The sequence below is a fragment of the Panthera uncia genome, chromosome D2 (assembly GCF_023721935.1).
Source record: "Panthera uncia isolate 11264 chromosome D2, Puncia_PCG_1.0, whole genome shotgun sequence".
Taxonomy (NCBI): domain Eukaryota; kingdom Metazoa; phylum Chordata; class Mammalia; order Carnivora; family Felidae; genus Panthera; species Panthera uncia.
Window position 1 is genome coordinate 73,697,370 of NC_064818.1, and position 21,456 is coordinate 73,718,825.

The 21,456-nt window shown below is 45.0% G+C and overlaps 2 protein-coding genes across 4 annotated transcripts in view; one reads left to right on the forward strand and one right to left on the reverse strand.

Annotated features, from left to right (window-relative positions):
• The window catches only part of INPP5F (inositol polyphosphate-5-phosphatase F), an 88,880-nt gene extending 72,842 nt beyond the window's left edge, over positions 1–16,038 (forward strand). Inside the window, exons 15-21 of one of the 2 annotated variants that reach the window (XR_007460961.1) lie at positions 746–944; positions 8,764–8,835; positions 9,933–10,006; positions 10,445–10,573; positions 11,185–11,272; positions 13,787–15,151; positions 15,558–16,038. Coding sequence is in view for 1 of the 2 variants with exons in the window: in XM_049646538.1 (XP_049502495.1) it covers positions 746–944; positions 8,764–8,835; positions 9,933–10,006; positions 10,445–10,573; positions 11,185–11,272; positions 13,787–14,939 (1,715 nt within the window). In the remaining variant the exon portion in view is untranslated. Of the gene's footprint in view, positions 1–745; positions 945–8,763; positions 8,836–9,932; positions 10,007–10,444; positions 10,574–11,184; positions 11,273–13,786 lie in introns of both variants that reach the window. The other variant, XM_049646538.1, reaches the window with a different exon arrangement.
• A 2,412-nt stretch (positions 16,039–18,450) lies between these two features.
• MCMBP (minichromosome maintenance complex binding protein) overlaps positions 18,451–21,456 on the reverse strand; it is a 51,211-nt gene continuing 48,205 nt past the window's right edge. For both annotated transcript variants that reach the window (XM_049646543.1, XM_049646544.1), the window contains exons 15-16: positions 19,125–19,213; positions 18,451–18,749 (exon numbers count right to left, since the gene is read on the reverse strand). In XM_049646543.1, coding sequence (XP_049502500.1) covers positions 18,623–18,749; positions 19,125–19,213 — 216 coding nt within the window. In that variant the 3' untranslated portion in view covers positions 18,451–18,622. The remainder of the gene's footprint in view (positions 18,750–19,124; positions 19,214–21,456) is intronic.

Consider the following 21,456-nt stretch of genomic DNA (forward strand, 5'->3'; position numbering starts at 1 on the left):
CTGGATTTCTTTAAAGGTGAGAGAAGGTGTGAAGCCACAGCAGTCTGGGCTTACTGCTTCCCCTTGTAAGGCCAGTGGCCAGCAGCTCTCTCCCAGAAGCTGCTAGGCTCACTGTCCTGAACACCTGTAAAGAATAGATTACAGTGCTGTGTGAAGGCTTGAGCTATATGCCACACCACAAAGAAGTTAGCTGGTCTGTTCAGTTCCTTTGCCCATTTTAAAATTGGTTTGTTTTTTTGTTACTGATTTGTAGGAATTCTTTGTACGTTCTGGATGTAAGTCCCTATCAGGTGATTTGTAAACACTCTCTCCCATTCTGTAGATTCTTTTCGGTTTCATGGCATTGCCTTTTGAGACACACAAGTTTTTAATCATGATGATGTCCACTTTGTCTAGTTTGCTGTTGTAGCTTGTGATTTTTGTGCCCTATCTGAATGAAACAAAAAGGCCTAATGCGGGGGGGGGCGCCTGTGTGGCTCGGTCGGTTAAGCGTCCCACTCTTGATCTCAGCTCAGGTCTTGATCTCAGAGTTCTAAGTTCAAGCCCCCTGTTGGGCTCCGTGCTGGGTGTGACTCCTACTTTAAAAAAACAAAAACCAGAAAAAAACCACTTAATCCAAGATCACAAAGATTCATGCCTATGTTTTCTTATGCGTTTTATTGTTTTAGGTCTTACACTGTCTTGTTTTTTTAAAATTATATTAGCAAATTAAGATGATGATAGATATTAACACTTTCTACTCTAGATTTGATGCAAGGCATTCCAGTGACAGAAGATCTTTATTCCATATTTACCAAGGAGAAAGAGCATGAAGCTTTGCATAAGGAGAATCAGAGAAGCCACCAGGAACTAATTAGCCAGCTGTTACAAAGTTATATGAAGTTACTGCTGCCTGATGATGAAAAGTTCCATGGGGGCTGGGCCCTCATTGACTGTGACCCCAGGTGAGTTGGAGTCACGTTCTGGTAACTAACGTGTTTCAATTTCTGATGTTGTTGTCATAATTAGCACTAGTGGCTGTCCATCAAGCTGTGGGCATGGATGCTTGGTGCATGGCAGTTTTCATATGCCAGGGCTGGAAACTGAGGCAAGCTGACAGAGGCACTCACTTTGGGTGCAAAATTGAAGGGGCATTTAAAAAACTCGGCAATGAAGAGACATATTTTAATGCAATTTTTTTAAAAAATCCATATTTGAGTTTTTAAAAACCCAAATTGTAGAACAACAGTTCACAGCTGCCTGACCCCCCCTCCCCCCCCCACACACACACACCCCAGAATCTAGGTTTATTGCTCTGTTGCCCACAACTGAGTGCAGCAAGAGGAGCAATGATGGCACTTACTTGGATTGTTTGGAAAGTATCCTGGCCTTTCACAAAATCAATCGGCCAACGAATGCTCAACATTTTTTAAACGAAAACCATCCAGTTTCAAGTTGTTCTTCAAAAGGAACAGCAGGATCTAAATTCATTCACAGATTGAGTGTTTGCTTTTACGCTAAAATCTAACATTATAATCTTCAATATTATGAATTAGAAACATTGCAGAAAATTCTAGACCAAGCTCTGAGGACAAATGGCTCTGTTTAGATTTTATTGCACTTTACCTTTCATGTGCTTTTAATAAAAGGCGTAAAACAAGCTTGAAAGAACAATTGAATGCAAGGTAATATTTATATGTATACTAAAATTAAAAATAATATTGACTGTAGGTTCATAGGGAATCCTTCCATGACTTTAATTTCCTGGATTATTTCACTTTGATAATCAATACTGTATGTGTGGATGCAGTTTTCAGACTCATAAAATAAGAGATGAGGTTTTTCTTACATACAAATTAACGGAAAACTTCTGGGTTCCCATGAGCCATTTGGTAAACATTTTTGATTCATGTACCTTAGGTTTTTGTGTGTGTTTTTTAAATAACATTAGTTCAACTTAAGGCAGCATCCCAAAAGAGGGAGATTCAGGAATAATTATGGGCAGCACACCTGCAGTTTGCTTGAATTTTAACTTTGTACTTCAGATTTGTAAAGGTGTTGTGATTGTCAGTATCATATTCCTTAGATCAAGTATTTTTATTTCTGCTTTGGAGATTATTGAAATAGGGAAAGACCAAAATGTTCTTTTTTTTTTTTTTTTAATGTTTATTTATTTTTGAGGGACAGAGTGTGAGCAGGGGAGGGGTAGAGAGAGAGAGGGGGAGACACAGAATCCAAAGCAGGCTCCAGGCTCCGAGCTGTCCGCACAGAGTCCAATGTGGGGCTTGAAACCACGAACCGTGAGATCATGAGATCATGACCTGAGCTAAAGTCGGATGCTTAACCGACAGAGTCACCCAGGTGCCCCAAAATGTTCTTTTCTAAAGCTGACTACCATTTTGCAAGGTCACATTACACCTGATTTGATTTCCAATCCTGTAATTCGCACATAAAGTTGGTATCCTGGATGAGGAGTTTAAAAATATGTAAAGTGTGTTTGTGCTGTATTTAAAGCTTGCTGCACAATTTGGGTAAGCACGCTTGTTAAGAGTCAGAAGGAGCCTCCTGCATTTAAGAAAAATGTGTATGAAAACACTCAAGGCTTTTTTCTGGCAACTGGGCTCACTGGCACAGCATAAATTACTGGTACCGTATGTACCAGAACAGAGCCGAAACAAGACTGCTCTCCTGTCCTGGGATCAGATCAGGTCTTTAAGAAAATTGCTGGGTGGTTAGATTCCCAAACCCGTAATAACTTTCCAGATGCCAATGCCTATCCCAGTTTTGTCCTTTCTTCATTCACATGATGAAATACTTCTCTTTTTTTCTGATTTTTTTTTTTGACCCCCTCCACCCCTTTCTGGTGCCCGATGATTGAACTCCTCGTTTTTCTTTAATCCTGCACTATACCGTTTGGCTTTCTGGTAACTGGGAGACGGTGATTGTGTTCTGCTCATCTTTGGTTGAAGCTCCTGAGGAAGAATAATTTACTCGGATAACCCATACTAGGCAGCAAGTGTCCCTGAATCCTTCCCTACCCATTCCTTTGTGTTAAGGATATCTCTTCCCTCAAATTCCTTGGCTGTGGGCCTCTGGCTAAGTCTCCTAATTGCCAACCTGTTCCTGGATTCCCTGCCTCTCTTCTTCACATGTCACCCCTGTGAGGTGTTTTGGCTTCTAATTCTTTCTTAGACGGTCTGTGGCTAAGTTTCAGTGTGATGAGAGGATCCCTTTGCCTATGTCACATGCCGAAGCACATTCACCCCCGCCGTCCTCATCCTTGTCTTCTTCCTCGTGGTCATTGGTGGACAAAAGAGGCCCATCAGAGCCAGAGTCATGGACGTAGTGAAACCTCGTGACCTCTGTGCTGCAGGACACAGAAAGATTCTGAAGATTGTCCCGTCAGCTTACATCTCATTGGCCGAGGTGTCGTCTTCTGTGTCTTGTTGGTTCTCACACGTAGCCAGTTCCTGACGGGAGAATGGTTCTGTGTGTTGCCTCTTCAGCACAGACACTGGACTTGGTCCGAGAAGAGACGGGCAGGGAGCCCCACTGCTACGCCGGACACCAGGAGTGTCTGAGGAAGTGACGTATGGACTCTCAAGAGGAGGACAGGGTTGGGGGAGCAGAGGGGACACAGACTTGTGGGAATCTGCACGTGGTCTACTGGGTGACAGGGACAGACTGCTCAGGTTTGAGACTCTGCTCTGGTCTGGGAAGGATCTCCTTTCCCTGAGGCTGACCAAACTGAAAGCGGTTGCATCTGATAACGGTTGAGGTGTTAGCTGCTTGCTAGGTTTTTTTCTTGCCCTTTGTGTTTCCCACTATTACGGTTTTACTAGAAACTGCCACCCTTGAAGCTGTGGGACAAGATGACATGGATAGAATAGGTAGTGAAGCTGGTGCAGTGACTTCGAAGGTCCTATTTTGGCTCGGTGGCTTGGGTAGAAGGCCGGGACCTGCCCGTCAGGAGTCTTGGTATCTTTGAGGTGATGGGAGACACTTTGCCCCCCTGCGGCTGGCCCCAGTGTCGGCCCCTATGGGGGGCATGGTTTGGAGCCTTACATTTGGGTTTTGGAAGAGCTGGAGCAGAAGCCATCGTTGTTTCAGATCAGTCTTCTCTTTTATTCCAGTGGTGATGCTTTTTCAGATACAGAATTATGACCATCTTCGGGTTCACTACATTCTCCTCTCAGGTGGATTATTCTCTGATGGGTCTCATGTGCCCATTTGAATTTCCAAAGTTAACTGTGTGTCTGCATCTCGATTACACACAGTTCTTTAGGATTCTCCTGCTTGTCAGCTCCTCTCTACTTTTTCTTGTGGTTGTCATTCTTTCTAATACTGCTAAAACTTCTTTAACTTCACTACTGGTATTTTTCCTCATTTGCAAAGATTAAAGATTTTTTTAGATGGCGGACCATTTTCCCTTGAAGGGGGATGTTTGGAAACTTGCTCTTTGGCTGACTTGCTACGGAACCTTTGTACAGTCTATCGACTAAGCCAGAGAGGTAAACCCAGAGCAGGCGGACCCTGATGGAGGACAGGGAGAGATAGCTCCAGCAATGGCTGTGTGGGCTCAGATCCCCAGCCAGCCAGCCAGCCATGGGGCTTGGGGTCTTCAGCAGTTGATGCCTGCCTGCCTCTGCCATTCGCTCCATGTGTATATATTTTTAAAAACACCTTCTTTGAGATAGAGTTCATATACCATGTAATCCATCCATTTAAAGCATACAATTAAATGGCTTTTAGTATATTCATAGAATTGTGCAATTATCCCCATGGTGAATTTTAGACCATTTTCATTACAACAGAAGAAAGCCCTGCACCCACTAGCAATTACTCCCCATTCTCCTGTCCCTCTGCCCAGACAACCACTGGTCTACTTTTTGTCTCTATAGATGTCTCTGTTCTGGACATTGCATATAAATGGAATCATATAATAAGTGACTTTTATGACCACTTTTGTGACTGGTTTCATTCACTTAGCATCATGTTTTCATGGTTCGTGCATGCTGTGGACCATATCAGAACTTCATTCCTTTTTGTAGCTGAGTAGCATTCTGTTATATGGATATAGCATGTTTTGCTTACTTTCTTCCATGGATGGACATTTAGGTGGTTTCCACTTTCTGGCGGTTGTAAATAGTAACACTGAGAACAGTCCTGTACAAGTTTGGGTTTGAACATCAGTTTTTATTTTGGGTGCATATCTAGGAGTGGAAAGTGCTGGGTCATGTGTAAATCTGTGTTTCACTGTTGAGAAACCATCAAGCTATTTTCCAGAGTGACTGTATCATTTGACATTCTCAACAGTGTATGAGGGTTCCAATTTTTCCACCTCGCCAACATTTGTCCCCCCCCCCCCCGTTTTTTTTAATTACAGTCCTCCTAAGAGGTGTGAAGTAGTATCTGACTGTGGTTTTGATTTGCATTTCCCTACTGACAAAGGATGTTAAGGATTTTTCCTTGTACTTGTTGGCCATTTGTGTATCTTCCTTGGAAAAATGTCTGTTGAAATCTTTTGCCCATTTAAAAACAGTTCTGTGTCTTTTTGTTGTTGAGCTACTGTGTTTTGGTAAATAAACTTTTACAGGGCCGGGGATGGAGTGAGGCAAGTGAGACAAGGTTGTACAAGTGCAGGGTCAGATCCTGTCGTTATTTCAAATGTTGGTTGGTGTTTTGTTCATGATATTTTGGCGTTAGGATTTTTTTTTTTTAAATACTGCACTAAAGAATTAATGGCTGGGTGTTTTTGATGTCGGTTAAATTTTGCGCCAGAGGCTCGCCGCAATGCGGTCCCGGTCACTTAACTCTGGCAGGAAAACAGTTTGGGCCGCAGTTGACAAATTCGCAGCCCTGCCACCGCAGGAACGACCCGCTCCCCGCGCTGTTCCACCCCTCCCGCGGCGGCCGCGCACTGTCGCTGCACTGTTCCCGCACTGCCTGCGGGCCTCCCGGGTACTCCCGTCGCGGCCTCTTGCCTTCCAGCGTCGAGCTCGGCTTGCACCCCCACGGCCAGCCAGCGGCGCGGATGCCGGGTGGTCTGGGTCCCTGCTCCCTGCACTGCGCCCCGTTGCCGCGAAAACGCTGGGCCCTGAACGACAGGTGCCTGGGGGCGCGCTGCTGGCCGCTGGGGGAGTCGGCAGAGTGGAAGGACAGCGGGCGTACCGCCCAGGTGCCCTTCGGCACCTCCACCAGCCCACTCGTTATTTTGCCCAACTCTATCGAGCCCGCTTTTTCTGCCCCGAGTAGATGCCCACTTCTCCACTCGTTTCAGGGCAGCGGGGAGGCGTGGGGAGGCGTGGGGCGGCCACGCTGCTGGGCGTGTGAGTGCAGCGGGCATATGCTCACACTGCCGCGGCCGCATGCGTCCCTTTGAACCGCAGCGAGTGCGAACGCCGGGCGGACCGCGGGCACCTCGGCGCCCCGCCCCCGCGGGCTGGGGCCAGGCGCTGCGCGGGGGCGGGATAGCGGGGGCGGATGCGCATGCGCACTGGGCGCGTGCCGCGGCAGCGGGGGCGGCCGGAAGCGAGACGTGTCTCCTGGGCGTGGCTTGGCGCTGCAGTTGCCGCAGTTGCCGCAGTCTCCGCAGTCGCTGCAGGCGCGAGCTTGGGTGCAGGCGGCTCCGATTGAGCTTCGACTTCTCGACGGACGGACTGACGGACGGACGGACGCGATGCCGCGCTCCCACAGGCCTCCACCAACCGCCCAGCGGCCCGCCAACGCCACCGGCAATGCCACCGGCAACGCTGCCGAGCCCAAGCCCGAAGGCGGCAGCCTGGCCACGACTTTCAAGATTTTTCTCCTTTTTGCAGGACTTATGGTTAAAGTTCCTGTGGGGCTGTATTTTTCCTGCAAGTTGCTCCTTTTCCAAAGTCTCCTGTTAATGTCTCCTGACGACAGTGGCTTTTATGCGACCATTGTCGCAGTGGTGGGGTTGCATGTGGTGCTCGCAGTTTTTGTCTTCATCGTGTGGAAGGAGGGCATGCCTGACTGGCAGGAAAACAAAAACGAGTAGAGCAGCTTCGGAAGCTGCAAACGCGGGGGGTGGGGAGGTACCTAAGCGGGGTGGGGGGGCTTCCTTCGTTTACTGTCCGTGTTGAAAAACGTGTCTTTTTTTGTGCGCTTCAGGGGCAGGGTGGGCGGGGAGGGAAATTAAGTATTTACTGCAGCTAAGACTCCAGTAAAATTGCGGGGGGGGGGGGGGGGGGGCTGACCTTTTTCTTGACCGCCTGTTACGTGCCCAGTGCTTTTCGTTAAAGACATAATGTTTTTGACTGAGGATCCTGTTGGACTGATGTAAATATATTAATGCCTCAGTGGAAAAAGCTCGGAGGAAGTAACACTGACTTGTAGAAGTAGAATTTCTTCTTAAGATAAGTGTCGTGACATAATTTTTATGGCTTGGCTCAAGCATCAGTTTTCAGAGTGCATGTAAGTATCGCTGCGCAAACCCCCACTGCGCGGTAGTGTGATTCGGCGTTCGCGGTGGAGCTGCCGGTAGCCTGAGTGCGTGGTCTTGTGTTCCCGGTGGATTGATTAGTTAGTGCGCGTGATTCTTGGACCAATCTGCGTAACGTCGGTTCCTAGCATCTTACTCGTTGTATTTTTCGGTGTCTTATTGTAGGTGAAAATTGAGGCGAATTAGTTATTTCAGATTAAGACCGTTTGAGTTATGCTGCGGCGAGGGGCCGCGGATGTAAATTACTGCAGTTTTAAGATTTTGGTTAGTTTGTCTCTGCAGTACGCGTTAAACAATGACCTCATTCTGACGCAGTTTAAGGACGTGACTTCCATCTACAAATGATATTTTTCCCCTACTGTTTTCCATTTGTTTTTCAGTAGTAGCATTTTGGCAAATCTGGGCGAATAGGTATGAAATTCTAAAGGAGCAATACCAACTCGTACAGTGGAATATTGAGACCAAGATAAGAATGTAGATTAACTTCCACCTTTTGATTGGAAATTAATATTGTTAATATTAGATGAATATTAAGACTTTTATTTGAGTTCAGGTTTTGCCTGCTTTATCTGCTGATTATTTGTAGATTTTTATACTTGGACTATTTTTTAATTCATAATCTTACAAAAATGTAGATTTTGCTGTGGGGCTTAATGGTCTCACCAACACTCATGTTTCTGACCCTTATTTTGATATTTGATTTGAGAGGAGAGGTAAAAATATGGTAAAACAAGTCCAAAAAATGGACTTGGAATAAGGAAATGTTTACTTGTTCCTTAAAAGCCAAATAAATTAATCTGGAGTAAGAAATACACAAAGTTGCTTGGGCTTGGTCCCATTTTTGCATCTAAATGTTTTATTTATGTAAATTGTTTTCAAAAGATGCATTCTGCACATATGTAAAAATATCCTTAATGTGTACTGTCGTTTTGATGGTTAGGTCTTGTGAGATCATGTAGACCTTTTCTTCTTTTCTGAGACCCTGGTTTTCCTTTCTTCCCAAACCCCTCTCCCCACATATTATCTTATTTTGCTGAGTCCTCCCACCTCTTTGGCCACCTCTCTCTGAGAAGGGACCTCTCTCCTCAGCTAGTCCTCGCTGACACCTACCCCCCCATTCTCAAACTGAGTTCCTTTTATCCCCCCTCCAGATGGATAGATTGCATATATTTAACTTCAAAAGTGGGACTCCTTGATTAGTTGATTTTCTGCCCCCCCCCAACCAATCTTTATCACAAGTGGCTCTGCTATACAAATAATCTTGGCACAAATGCAGGCGAAAATGAAAATATTTAATTATTTGTGTCGTGTCTGTTTAGCCTCATTGATGCTACTCACAGAGATGTGGATGTGCTGTTACTGCTTTCTAACTCTGCCTACTACGTGGCCTAGTAAGTTGCTTTTTGATTTAAAGCTTTTTAATTGTTATTTTAATTTAAGTCAACTTCCTTATTAGAATTCATGACAAAAAAATTAAGAGTCTGGTTTTGTTACATAGTTTAAGGAACTTCACTGAACTTCTTTACCTCCTATAACTGTTCTTATCAACTTGAAGATGGGATTTTAGAGTTGTAATCAGTATTTATATGTTTTTTCAGTATTTAAGTATTATATATTTTCCATGTTTTGATGTACTCCATACTTTTAATGTAAATGACTCTACATTATTTTTTATTACTGTACAGTAAACAGTTCCCCATCTTTTAGCACTGAAATACTTCCTTTTTTTTTTTTTTTTTTGCCGTTAGGAATGATACAGTTGTCATTGTGCAGGTAATTGTATATGTGTGTGCACACACATGCACACACCTGCTTCTCTTTGGTTAAAAGGGTATGATGAATTACAATACTGTGGTTTATCAGATCTCCAATAAGGCTACCAATTAACAATGCCACTAGCAAAATTACAAGCACTTCCTCATTAGCCTTACCAGAATCAGGTTTTGTTTTGTTCTGTTTTGTTTTTCCTGTTAAGTAAATACTCTCTTTTTGGACTTGTGTGACTCTGAATGGTCTTTTTTTTTTTTTTTTTTTTTTTTTTTTTTTAGTCATTGGCCCAGGTGCCCATTGATGTTGATGTATGGATTTTTTATTCTTGATTTCGGATATCAGATTATTATTGGATAATCAGATAATTCGGATATCAGATTGTTATTATTCACAGATACATGCCTTTAGTGTAGTACGTATGTGTTTACCTGCCTTTTAGGTTAAGTTTTAGGTTGGTTGGGTTTAAAAATTTTTATAAAACAAATTACATTTTGTAATTCATTTTAATGTAAGATACAAGCTGATTGTTACTTAGCTTTTGAACTGTATATATATGTTAATGCCATTTCATCTAGTTTTTAAAATGGTTAACCTTTTATCCCATAGTGTATTATGCCCTGGAATATTTTAACTGTATAGAAGTTGCTACTGTTTCAGCTGACAAACCAAATATGCTTTTGATTTTAATCCTGTTTTTACTCCCTTTCCTTTTATCCAGTTATGATGATGAAGTTGATAAGGTAAACCAGTATCAACGACTAAGTCTAGAAGACCTGGAAAAAATAGAAATAGGTAAATTTTAACATGCTAATCCACTCCTCGAAAGCAAATTCGGTTTCTTCCAAGAATGGGTCACTTTGTTTGAGCAAGCACTATAGCATCCTGGACCCAGAAAGGGATATTGATACTATACTGCAAGTAGTCTAATTTTTAGGACTCTCTTCTGTTCCTTAGAGACTAGTGATGGATAGAGTCTAATAACTGTGTTTAATACTTACCTTGTGAAGATTAACCCAGGGATCAAGAAAGTTTACATATTTGAAACTGAAGAAGAGTTTTTATGTAGTCTCATCAAACCAAATGATCACAGTAAGCTTGTATTTTGTGTGTCCTCATTTAGAAGAAATAAGAAAAGTGCTAAATAGCTAATGATGAGTAAGTGTTGGTATTTTGGAGCTAAAAAAGTGAATGTTATATGAATCGTTTAAACATCTTCATTTGGGTTTTTAGGTCCTGAACCCACTCTTTTTGGTAAGCCAAAGTTCTCCTGCATGCGACTGCACTACAGATACAAAGAAGCAAGTGGCTATTTCCACACACTGAGAGCTGTAATGCGCAATCCAGAAGAGGACGGGAAAGGTAATGAAGAGATGCCTGTATTCAGGGATAGCTTTTGATCTGCTCTTAAAAATCCAGGTGGAACTGGGGAAAGTACACACCATTACAAACGGAATGATCCAGGAAAACCGCTTGGAGCCTTGCAACCTTCACATAGCAACTTTGTCCCCAGCAAAGCAGGGAAGTTACTTGAGCTGATGTAGCTCTGGCAAGGGTATCTGATGGGAGATCTGTGTGTTTGGCCATATGGGTGCCAGGCCTTTCCCCCAACACAGGTGCCTCTCGTGGACACTCGTCAGGGACCATTCCTGTCTTGTTCGTGGCTGTTGCCTTGGTGTCTAACACAGGACAAATGAGAAGAAACTTTTAATTCCAGTTGATTTGGGTCTTTTGCCCTTTATTAATTCCTTTTGCCCTTTATTAATTTTAGAACAACAAAAAAATTTGTTTTAGGACATTTTAAATTAGTGGGGGAGAGTAATGAACAAGAAGCAGTTTTCTGTAAATCGCAGCAAGTACGTTTGTATTTAAGGGTTAAGACCGCACGTTTCATTCAGGGTTCTGAATGACAAGTGCTGTTTTTTTTCATCTGTTTTTGGAGAGATTGTCAAGCAGTTGTATTTGGGTTTCAGATACCCTTCAGTGCATTGCGGAGATGCTGCAGATAACCAAGCAAGCCATGGGATTAGATGTACCTATAATTGAGAAAAAACTTGAGAGGTAAGTACAGTACTTTGATTTTCTGAACAATGAAGACATTGTTATTCAAAGTCTTACTCCTTTAGAAGTATTTGCAAGATGGGGAGAAATCTGTGATAATGTATTGGTATTTAGGCTGGGAAGTGTCCCGTTTTTGTGGATCAATAAGTAATGCTTTTTGTTTGAATCTGAATGCTCTCTCTTGAGAGTAGATCTAAGCAATACATTACTTGTGGCCATAATTTAAACAACTGTGTAGAGAAAATGACAAGCCAGTATGTTTTATTTATTTTCTTTTTTCTTTTAAATATATTAAAAAAAATTTTTTTGGGGGGGGCGCCTGGGGGGCTCAGTCGGTTAAGCGTCCGACTTCGGCTCAGGTCACGATCTCGCACTCTGAGTTCGAGCCCTGCATCGGGCTCTGTGCTGACAGCTCGGAGCCTGGAGCCTGTTTCAGATTCTTTGTCTCCCTCTCTCTCTGACCCTCCCCTGTTCATGCTCTGTCTCTCTCTGTCTCAAAAATAAATAAATGTTAAAAAAAATAAAATTTAAAAAAAAATAAAATTTTTTTTTACATTTATTCATTTTTGAGAGAGAGCACAAGCAGGGGAGGGGCAGAGAGAGGGAGACACAGAATCTGAAGCAGACTCCGGGCTCTGAGCTGTCAGCACAGAGCCCGACGTGGGGCTCGAACTCGCAAACTGTGAGATCATGACCTGAGCCGAAGTCGGATGCTCAACCGACTGAGCCACCCAGGGACCCCAAGCCAGTATGTTTTAAACACCAGTGGTTTCTGAATTTGGGGAAGGAATGAATGCCTGTGAAGAGATTATTTACATTAAAATTTGGATTTTCTATCTAATCACATTTCATGGTTCACATTCCACTAAAGAGAGCCACTTGGTCTAGAGAATAATTGTTCGGTCTTCTGTTAGTAGAGAGAATTGTTCCAGTAGCGCTTTAATAACATCCTAGTTGTTCTGAACATGCTCGTGACCAGCAATCCCACATGACCAGCAAGAGTCAAACGTACATACTGAGACATGTGGCAAACAGCAATACTTTTTTCCGACATTCATAGCTGTCACGAGGGATGCCAAATGAGAAAACGCTACGTTAAATAGCCCGTATCTTTTTAAATAAATTTAGGTGAATCACAGAAAACAAGGAAAATTTTCCCTCCCTCCCATCCGAATTCAGCCAACTGGAATGCGTGCAGGCAGCTTTAGTCAAGACGCTATAGATTCCCATTTATGGGCCTGTTGTCTTTGCTGGTCCTTTAGATTGAGGATGTGGTGGACCTGCCCCCAAGGTGACACTAGTAGTTTTTCCCCTCCCCCTGCCATCCATGTTTCTGTTACCTGTTGTCGGCCACGGTCTGGAAGCAGGTGGTCTTTCTCCTGACCCATTGTCAGGTCAGTAGTAGCCTAAGTCACGATGCCTACATCGTTCACTGCATCTCATCGTGTAGGCATTTATCATCTCCCATCATCAGAAAGGGGGGGAGTACTGTACTAGAAGGTATTTAGAGACTATGTTCATATAACTTTTATTACAGTATTATTGTCTTACTGCTGTTGATCTCTTACTGTGTCTAGTGTATAAATTAAACTTTAGCATAGGTGCATAGGTGTAAGGAAGAACCTAGTATATATACAGGGTTTAGTCCAGTCATGGCTTCAGATGGCCACTGCGGGCGGCTTAGAATGTACCCCCCACAGATGAGGGGATAACTGCTGTTGCCTGAATTTTAGGTGTGGTTTTGGGGGGAACTTTTTGTGCTTAATTCTCAGAATACCCCAAAATGCAGGTTGAGGCAACCATTGGGATGCTTCTCTCCCTTGCCTTCCTCCGCTGCCTCCCCCTCCTCTGAATGCCAGAGAGAACTCAGTTGAAGGAAACATGAAATAATTACAGTCAACTTTAAAGACAAAAGGTTTGATCCCAAAGAACCCAATATGATGAATCTAACTATCGTGAAGAGCTTCACGGAGTCAGACCAAGATCTTACAGGTGTTGTGTTTCCAGGGACTGGCTGTTCGGTGCATGGCCTGCTTGAGGATGGTAAGGGCAGGACGCTGCTTGCTGGACTTGGGGTTAAAGTCACACGGCCAGGCCACTGTTCCCACTTAGAACTTGGGGACAACTTGTCGACGCTGTTTCCAGAGGCTTCTGCTGCCCAGTGGTCAACTGCTTCACACTGGTTGCTTCAAAGACTTCATACCGAAAAGAATATCTCATTAATTGTCTTTTAATAGTGATGATATGTTGAAACGATACAGTATCTTAATATACACAGAAGATTATCAAAATCTCGTGTTTTTAGTAGTGGCTAGAAAATTATATTACTGTGTAGCTCACAATTCCCATATAGCTCACGTTTCTATTGGACAGTACTATTGTAGCCTCAATTCCAAGGGATTATATGAGTTTAAGAAATTGGGTCCAATTAAAGTAACCGTTTTCATTTACATTAGTAATTGGAACTGGCATATTGGATTTCACAGGGGACTTTTTTTCTCTTCTCATTTGTAGGAAGAGCAGTAAACCTCACGAAGACATCATTGGCATCAGATCTCAAAACCAAGGCTCTTTGGCACAGGGAAAAAATTTTTTAATGAGCAAATTTTCATCTCTAAATCAAAAAGTGAAACAGACCAAATCTAATGTAAATATTGGCAATCTACGAAAGCTAGGAAACTTTACCAAACCTGAAATGAAAGTTAACTTTCTAAAACCAAACTTAAAAGTAAATCTCTGGAAATCAGATAGTAGTCTGGAAACCATGGAGAACGCCGGTGTGATGGATAATAAAGTCCAGGCAGAGTCGGATGGGGAAATGTCTTCAGATAACGACTCCTACCACTCTGATGAATTCCTCACAAATTCCAAGTCTGATGAAGACAGACAGCTCGCTAACTCCCTAGAGAACGTAGGGCCAATAGACTACGTTCTTCCGAGTTGTGGGATTATTGCTTCGGCACCTCGATTAGGCAGTCGGTCCCAGTCTCTCAGCAGCACGGATATTAGCATTCACGTCCCTCCAGAGGGTGCCGCTCACGGAAGTGGTTTTGGAAAAGGCCAGGAGTCCCCTTTGAAGAAGAGCCCTTCTGCCGACAACATACACGTACTGACTGGCTTTGCCAAGCCTGTGGATATTTACTGCCACAGATTTGTACGAGATGCACAAAACAAAATGACCCGGCCATCAGAAGCGGGGTCTGTTTCTCAGCAGGCCAGTGAGGAAGGAGACCAAGTGACCAGTCAAGTTTCTAATGAAGAAACACAGTCTGAATCAACAGAACCGCTACCTTCTCGACCGTCTCAGTTAGACGTGGCTTCTTCCGCAAGCGGCCCCCGGTATTTGTCGGTTGAACCGGTGCATCCGGTTGGATCTCAGAAGACCCCGGGCTCTGGCTCCAGCACTCGGGAGTTGGAGACCGGGCTTCCGGTGACTCCTTCTCCTTCAGAGGGCGCTGGCAGCAGGGCAGTCTCCCCCTTTGCGAAGATCCGAAGTTCCATGGTCCAGGTGGCGAGTATTACCCAAGCCGGGTTAACCCAGGGGATAAACTTTGCGGTGGCCAAGGTCCAGAAGAGCCCTGCAGAGTCTGAAGTGGTCCAGGAAGTCCGGCAAAACGAACTTAAAAATATGTTTACACAATGCCAGACACGAATAATTCAGATTTAGTTTTTAGCTGCAAAGAATCCTTTGGCGTTCGTTTGACCCAAAAAGAGGTTTCACGCGTGAGGCAATTTTAACCTTCGTGGTCTCTGAAGCTAGGGATCGCAGATCCTAATTGTGTTTATCGGGAAAGGTTTTAAAAGGAGTGTGAACTTGAGCAGATGTCCAGATTTGAGAGCCAGAACAGTAGAAGTGCGTCATCCCCGAAGGGTGCACACGTGAGTAGCTCATACACTACGGAGCGGTGTCTCTCTGGAAGGAATTTCGGGATAATTACTTGGAGACAGAATAACCTGAACGACCCTTCTTGGGAGTGAGGTGGGCGGGTGGCGTGTGCAAGTAAACACGGAAAGTACACACGTGGACACATGTAGGGGAACAGCCTCTTCCACCATGTTTTTGTTCTGTCCGTTCTTTTGCGTAAATACATTTAGTTCTTAGTGACGTTAGAGTTACTAGTACAAAGAAGCGTTTGAATAGAAAAACTACTAACTTAGTTTTGATGGCTTAACCATCCCCTAGAAAGACTAAATTGAGGGTTATTGGCCCAAGAAGGGTATGCCCATCTGATGCATTCCCCGTAGCCTAAATTTAAAATCTTTTGCTTCCTTCTGCACCCCGAAGTCTAGGATTAAGACTTGTCAGTCATGAAACCTGAGACACCAGATGTGAAGATCAGCACCTTAAATTTTTGCTGTTTTCAGGAGTGTAAGACTGCGTTTATTAGATACTGGTAATTCTTGAGTGTTCAAGTCATTTGTGGCAGGGAGGCATTCCTTAATAGCTTGTGTTTGCTGAAAAGTATTAAAGGTTCAGCTGAAGCACAGCGGTGCTGAAACCGATTACAGGACTTCTAATCCTGACCACGTGGAACCACGGCCCCAGAAGGGCCCCTACACAACAAGAACGTTCTTACAAACAAGTTCTGGTTTGTCTGGTATCTTTAGAGCCTTACTCTGTTGAAGGGATTCTCAGCTAAACATTATGTCTGTTGTAACTTTGATAAGTATTTCCACGTTTGTTATTTATTAGTGGTATCTTTTTTTTTTTTTTTTGAAGTGTCGAATCTTGTGACTATTTAAAATAAAAGACCATTGTAATTTAATGTGACAGTGTGTATGAGGAGTCCTTGAATAACATTTTAAAGATAAGGGTTGGGGGCGCCTGGGTGGCTCAGTTAAGCAGCCGACTTCAGGTCGTCACGATCTCAGTGTTTGTGAGTTTGAGTCCTGCGTCAGGCTCTCCATTCTCAACGTGAAGCCTGCTTGGGACTCAGTCTCCCTCTCGGTCTCAAACATTAAAATAAAAAAAGTCACAGCCCTTCTAGTATTCTGCCCCCCCCCCCCGTTTTTTTTTTTAATTTGGGAGAGTGGGGAGAGAGAATCTTAAGCAGGTTCCACGATCAGTGAAGGGCCTGACCCGGGGCTCGATCCCACAATCTTGGGATTATGACCTGACCTGAAACCAAAAGTTGGACGCTTAGCCGATTTAGCCACCCAAGTGCCCCTTCGTGACGATGAAGCACATCGCAAATTTTAAACACCCGAACACTGAATGCTTTATCCTGTTCTCAGGCAGCTTCTCTTCTGGGTCTTGAAATGCTAAAGTGTCCCACAACGGGAGAGAGAAATACAAGCAAAGTCAGGTGATAAAACGTATCTTTTAAGCTCCACAGAATTCGTTCCAAAGAGATTTTTGAAAAATAAAGCAGCATTTAATTCCAGTGAGGGTACTATGTCCGGTTTCCTGGTGATTCACGTAGAGGTAACAATCCCGTGAGGTCCAGTGTGTAGGCAAAGGACAAGGGAGTTCCGAAGCCCAGAGTTCCAGGCTGTCTTACCCAAGTGGGACGCCAGGAGGACACAGTTGACCGTAACGGTTTTCTACCAGGAGGAAGTGGGATCTTTTCCCCACACGTCACAGGGGAAGAGTCTTACAATCCATGAAAAACAACCCCAAGTACTGGTCATTTGGGAGGTTTTATTTGAAAGAGGGTTTTCCTTTCAGGGGAACTCTTCTGCAAAATCAAGCAAATCATGTACTTCTTTGGTAAATTACAGTTCACATTGGCACAGTAATCACAGGGTAACTAATCTACTCTCTTGAATTTTATTCTCACAGATCCAGTTGAGTGTTCGTTTCATTTCTAAAACTTTAAGGAAGTCTAGTCTACCAGTTATAAAAATGAAAACCAGTTAGAATTCTAAATATAAACATTATTTACATTAGTTTATAAAAATAGATTTGAGTTTAGGAAAAGTTAAACAACTAGTAATTTTCACTTCAGTTAAGCATAACGAATTCCTTGGTTTTCAAGGCAGACCCTGTTTCCTTGTTTAGCTGTGTCAATTTGGAGGGGGGGGCAGACTTTGGGAATTCTTGAACTGGTCTCTCGCATTTCCCACTGTGTAAGTTGCTGCCTAAGAAAACCATCTTTATACGTTACCACTGATGGCTTCTAGCAAAAGTGATGGTCTAAACTTGCCAAACCTTTCTGATACCACAATTTCCCTACTACACTGTACTAAACTGCTTTCTGTTAGTTTAAAAACTTTCATGTTACAACTGTAATGGGTCTGGGACAAACTTACCATAGCTTTATCAGGTATTCCTGGACTAGCAGATAATGTTAGTTGAACTAACTCATCTGGAACTAATGGAGAAACTTAGATAAAAGTTCAAAATCCAATACAATCATCAAAGCCACTAAATGACCATTAGGAAAACAATTTAAAACTTTATTTTCTACAGAAGGCATCTTTTTAAAAGTTAACTGTTTGCTCTCTTCAGATCTGGGCAAGATAGCCTATCCCAGGCCAGCAGCGTTCCCCTAAACAAACCCCATGAAACAGTGGTTCCCAAATGCACCGGGGTGAAATGAGAAAAATAAGGACAATGTAGTGTTTTGTTGTTTTTGAAAAAGCTGTGTTTATTCCATTTCAAGGACTGTCCTTCGGAGACTGTCCTTTTAGGAAGAAACAAATGGCAATACAGGGGTTTCTTTCAGATTACTTGGCAAAACCTATTGGCAACCCTGTCCCCCAAATTTTTGGAAACATTACTGGTCCATGAAATCCAAAAGTCTGGGAACCACTGCCACGTAAAAAGACTAATTTTGTAGGTTATTAACAACTGTTAAATGGGGGGGGAAAAAATCTGTGGCCAAATGTTTGGGAAATGATACTGCAGAATCTCACACGGTCGTGTGAATTAATGGCAAGTACACCCCATTCCCCAAACCTGGACCACTAACCACGTTCAGACCCACCGTTAATTGGAAAGATGTAAAAATCTGAAGCGAACGACCCTTCTGACTTTGGAATTCCAACAATTTTCTTCAAATGAAGTTGACATGAGCATTTCAACAGAGTCTGGCCTATGACTTAGCTGAAACTAAGGAAATGGTATAATCGGCAACATTATCAATATTAAACTTTTAATATCAAATACATTTTTGTACATTGTTACTAATTTATATAATTATAAAACAATCAAAAGCTCCATAAAATCAGTAAGGTAAAAGCCCTTACTGAATATTATATAAACTTCAGATGTTACCAGGCTTGATTTCAGGAAAAGTCATTGGTTTTTGATACAAATTATCTACAAAACAATGTGGTATAAATGGCATTTGAATTTTACAATAATGTGGCTACAACTTGCCCACTACTCTCATAAGTGTCAGATCTTTAAAGTTCATTTCCGTTCACACATTTCTGCTGTTGAAGCCTGGTTCTTCTTAAAGACTCTAGCTGCTTTGCTCTTAGCCATCGTTCCCTAGACAGCGTTGTCTGACCGGCGCTGAGAGACAGAAACCTGGAATGAAACACAGAAATAGATGGAAGTCTAGACTTGGGGCAGCCTCTAGTTCTCTTTCCTTCTCTCTCTCTTTTTTTAAAGAACCTAGGAATCCTGGGTTAGAGGTCAAGACCATCTGTTAGCTACACGGCAGTCAAGAGCCCAGTTAGACTTCCACAGAGGGATCTCTGAAGCTTAGAGCCAAAGAGCAAGCCCGTCCCACCGCAGTGGTCACTTGCCAAACGATCCCCCTCGCTAAGCACTTTCGCAAGGTGTTCTAAAGGAAGAACATCTTCCATTTGTAGAAATCCGCCTCTGTTACTCCCCCCAGTCGGGAGGTTCGTACACGGCTTACTAAACAAAGAAGCAATTCACGGACACATCATTCCTCACCGGGCAACGATGAGCAACTGGTGGAGGTCGTCCGCGGTGATGCTCTGAGGGTCATTCTTGCGCATTTCCACAAAGTCATCTTCGACCGCCTGTATCGAGAGAGGAAGCGGACTTTAAGACGACTGCTTCTGGAAAAGCGACACGCATTCCGCAGGGAAAGCGAGAGTAACACGGGCCACCGGCCCCGATTCTGAGGCCGCGGAGACCAGAAGGTAGCGGACAGAGGAGCACACGTCACACGCGGGGCTGTCGCTGCTGACGGAACCGGGGCCCGGCAAGGCAAACGTCCCGGTCGGCAGTGTGCGTGGCCTACGGGGAAGAGTGACGTCACCACAGTGGCGGAGCGAGGACCTCTGAAAACGCTCTCCCCCATTAAAGGGCACAAGAACGGGAGGAAACAATACGAAAATCTTCTTCGAGAGCTGAAAATTAACCAGAACACAGGGAGCATTTGTTCCAGAAAGACACAACACGAGGCTGTGAGTCATTTCAGCTTGCCCCAGCAGCCCTGACGAGGGAACTCTCGGCCACTGCTGGAGAGGGTCCTCTCAAAGCACCACACGGGAGAACGGTCGTGGTTTGACTGGCGGTTCCCCGGGAGAACCCACCTGCGAGGTGGTCTTCATTCAGCCTGACTCGGCCCGCCCAGTGTGAACAGCCTCTTCTCCCAGGGGGCTGACCAGAAACCACCAGAAGCCATTACCGATCGTCCCGGCCGCCTCACGCGTCGGGTACTAGTCGGGGCAAATACGCGGTTAACCGAAACCCTTAAAAGAAAAACCTAGGAAATGAGGTTTTTCCTCCCAGAGCCCCCGGCAGACAGATCTAGCCCCATCTCCCCGGGAACGCAGAAGGCCCCGTGCGTGTACAGGGAGCGGGCTCCAGGCCATCCCCTCTGAGTAGCCTCTTCTGGGTGAGCAGAAGGAGAAGCGTAGGTCACCGTTGTGACCTGCATGGCTGAGAGCAGGAGGCCTGTCCTGTCCACACAAGACCCACAGCCCTCGCTCAGCCTGAGACATCGCATCTGAGGAAATTAAGTTTCTGTCCGATCACTGACTGACCGCTAAGCCACATACCAAGAGCACACTTCACAGAATTCACTCAGAAGTCGCCGAACGACAGGCCACCACCCCCGGGGGTGGGGGGGAGCAGCCCCCAGAGCAGGGCCAGCCCACGACGTAAAACATCTGGTTTTCCAAACAAAACTGAGGAGACGGGGAAGGAAACAAGAACGTGCGGCGCCCTTCACTGGGAACAAAGAAGGCAACAAACTGTCTCCGAGAAAGCCGAAACGTCGGCCTCACCAGGCAGACTTTAAATCCGCTATCTTAAATACATCCCAACAACCAGCGGAAACCACAAAGAACTCAAAGAAGGGACGAGAACGTCTCCCCAAATAAAGAACCTCAACAAATTCTTGCACAAAAACAACCAAAACTGAAAATTCACTAGAAGCGAGGCTCCAGAGCAGCTCTGCGCCGCAGGCAGAAGAAAGTCTCTGCGAACGCGCGGGAAGGTCGAATGCGAATGTCCGGTCTGCGGAGGAGACGGTAAAACGAACGAATCCTCAGCGACCCGGGGGACCCGATTCCCCGTGCGAACACTCACATACGTACGGGCGTGTCGCGGCGAGAGGAGACAGAGGGGGGCAGAAAGAAACGTAAAGGAGTAACGGTCAAAACCTCACCAAATCTTTCTTTAGTATTTGTTTCGGAGAGAGCGCGAGTGGGGGAGGGGGGGAGGGGGACAGGGGCTCCGAAGCGGCTCCGCGCTGACAGCGCAGTGCCCGACGCGGGGCTGGGCTCCCGAAGCGCAAGATGGCGACCCGAGAAGTCGTATACTCGACCGACCGAGCCACGCCGCGCGCCCCCAAAACCCACCAAGCCTCTTCAAGACTTTCCCAAGACGCCCCACGAAGGCCGGCCGCACAGGCTCCCGGGGCTCCTCGCCTAGACGCGCCCCAGCCGAGCTGTCCAGGGCCAGAGAGAGTGCCGAAGGCGCGGGGGCAAAAGGACTCCCCGTGCGCCGAGAAGCTTCTCCTCAGACCCTAGCGGGCTTGTCAAGAGACCGCGGGCCCGGAAGGCAACCGGAGGAACCGGTAGGGCCGAAAGAAGTCTCTCAACCGAGAACTCCACGTCCGGCGGAAGCCGTCTCCGGGAGCGAAGCAGAAACGAAGACAGGCCCAGGGAAGCCGACCTGCCCCACGGGAGCCCGAGCGGGCTCTTCGGGCCGGAGCGCAAGGGACCCCGCACGGTGACTCGCATCCACGCAAACGTCACCGGCGAAGGTGAGCACGCAGCTAAATACCAAAAGCGGGGTGCAGGTCTCTTGC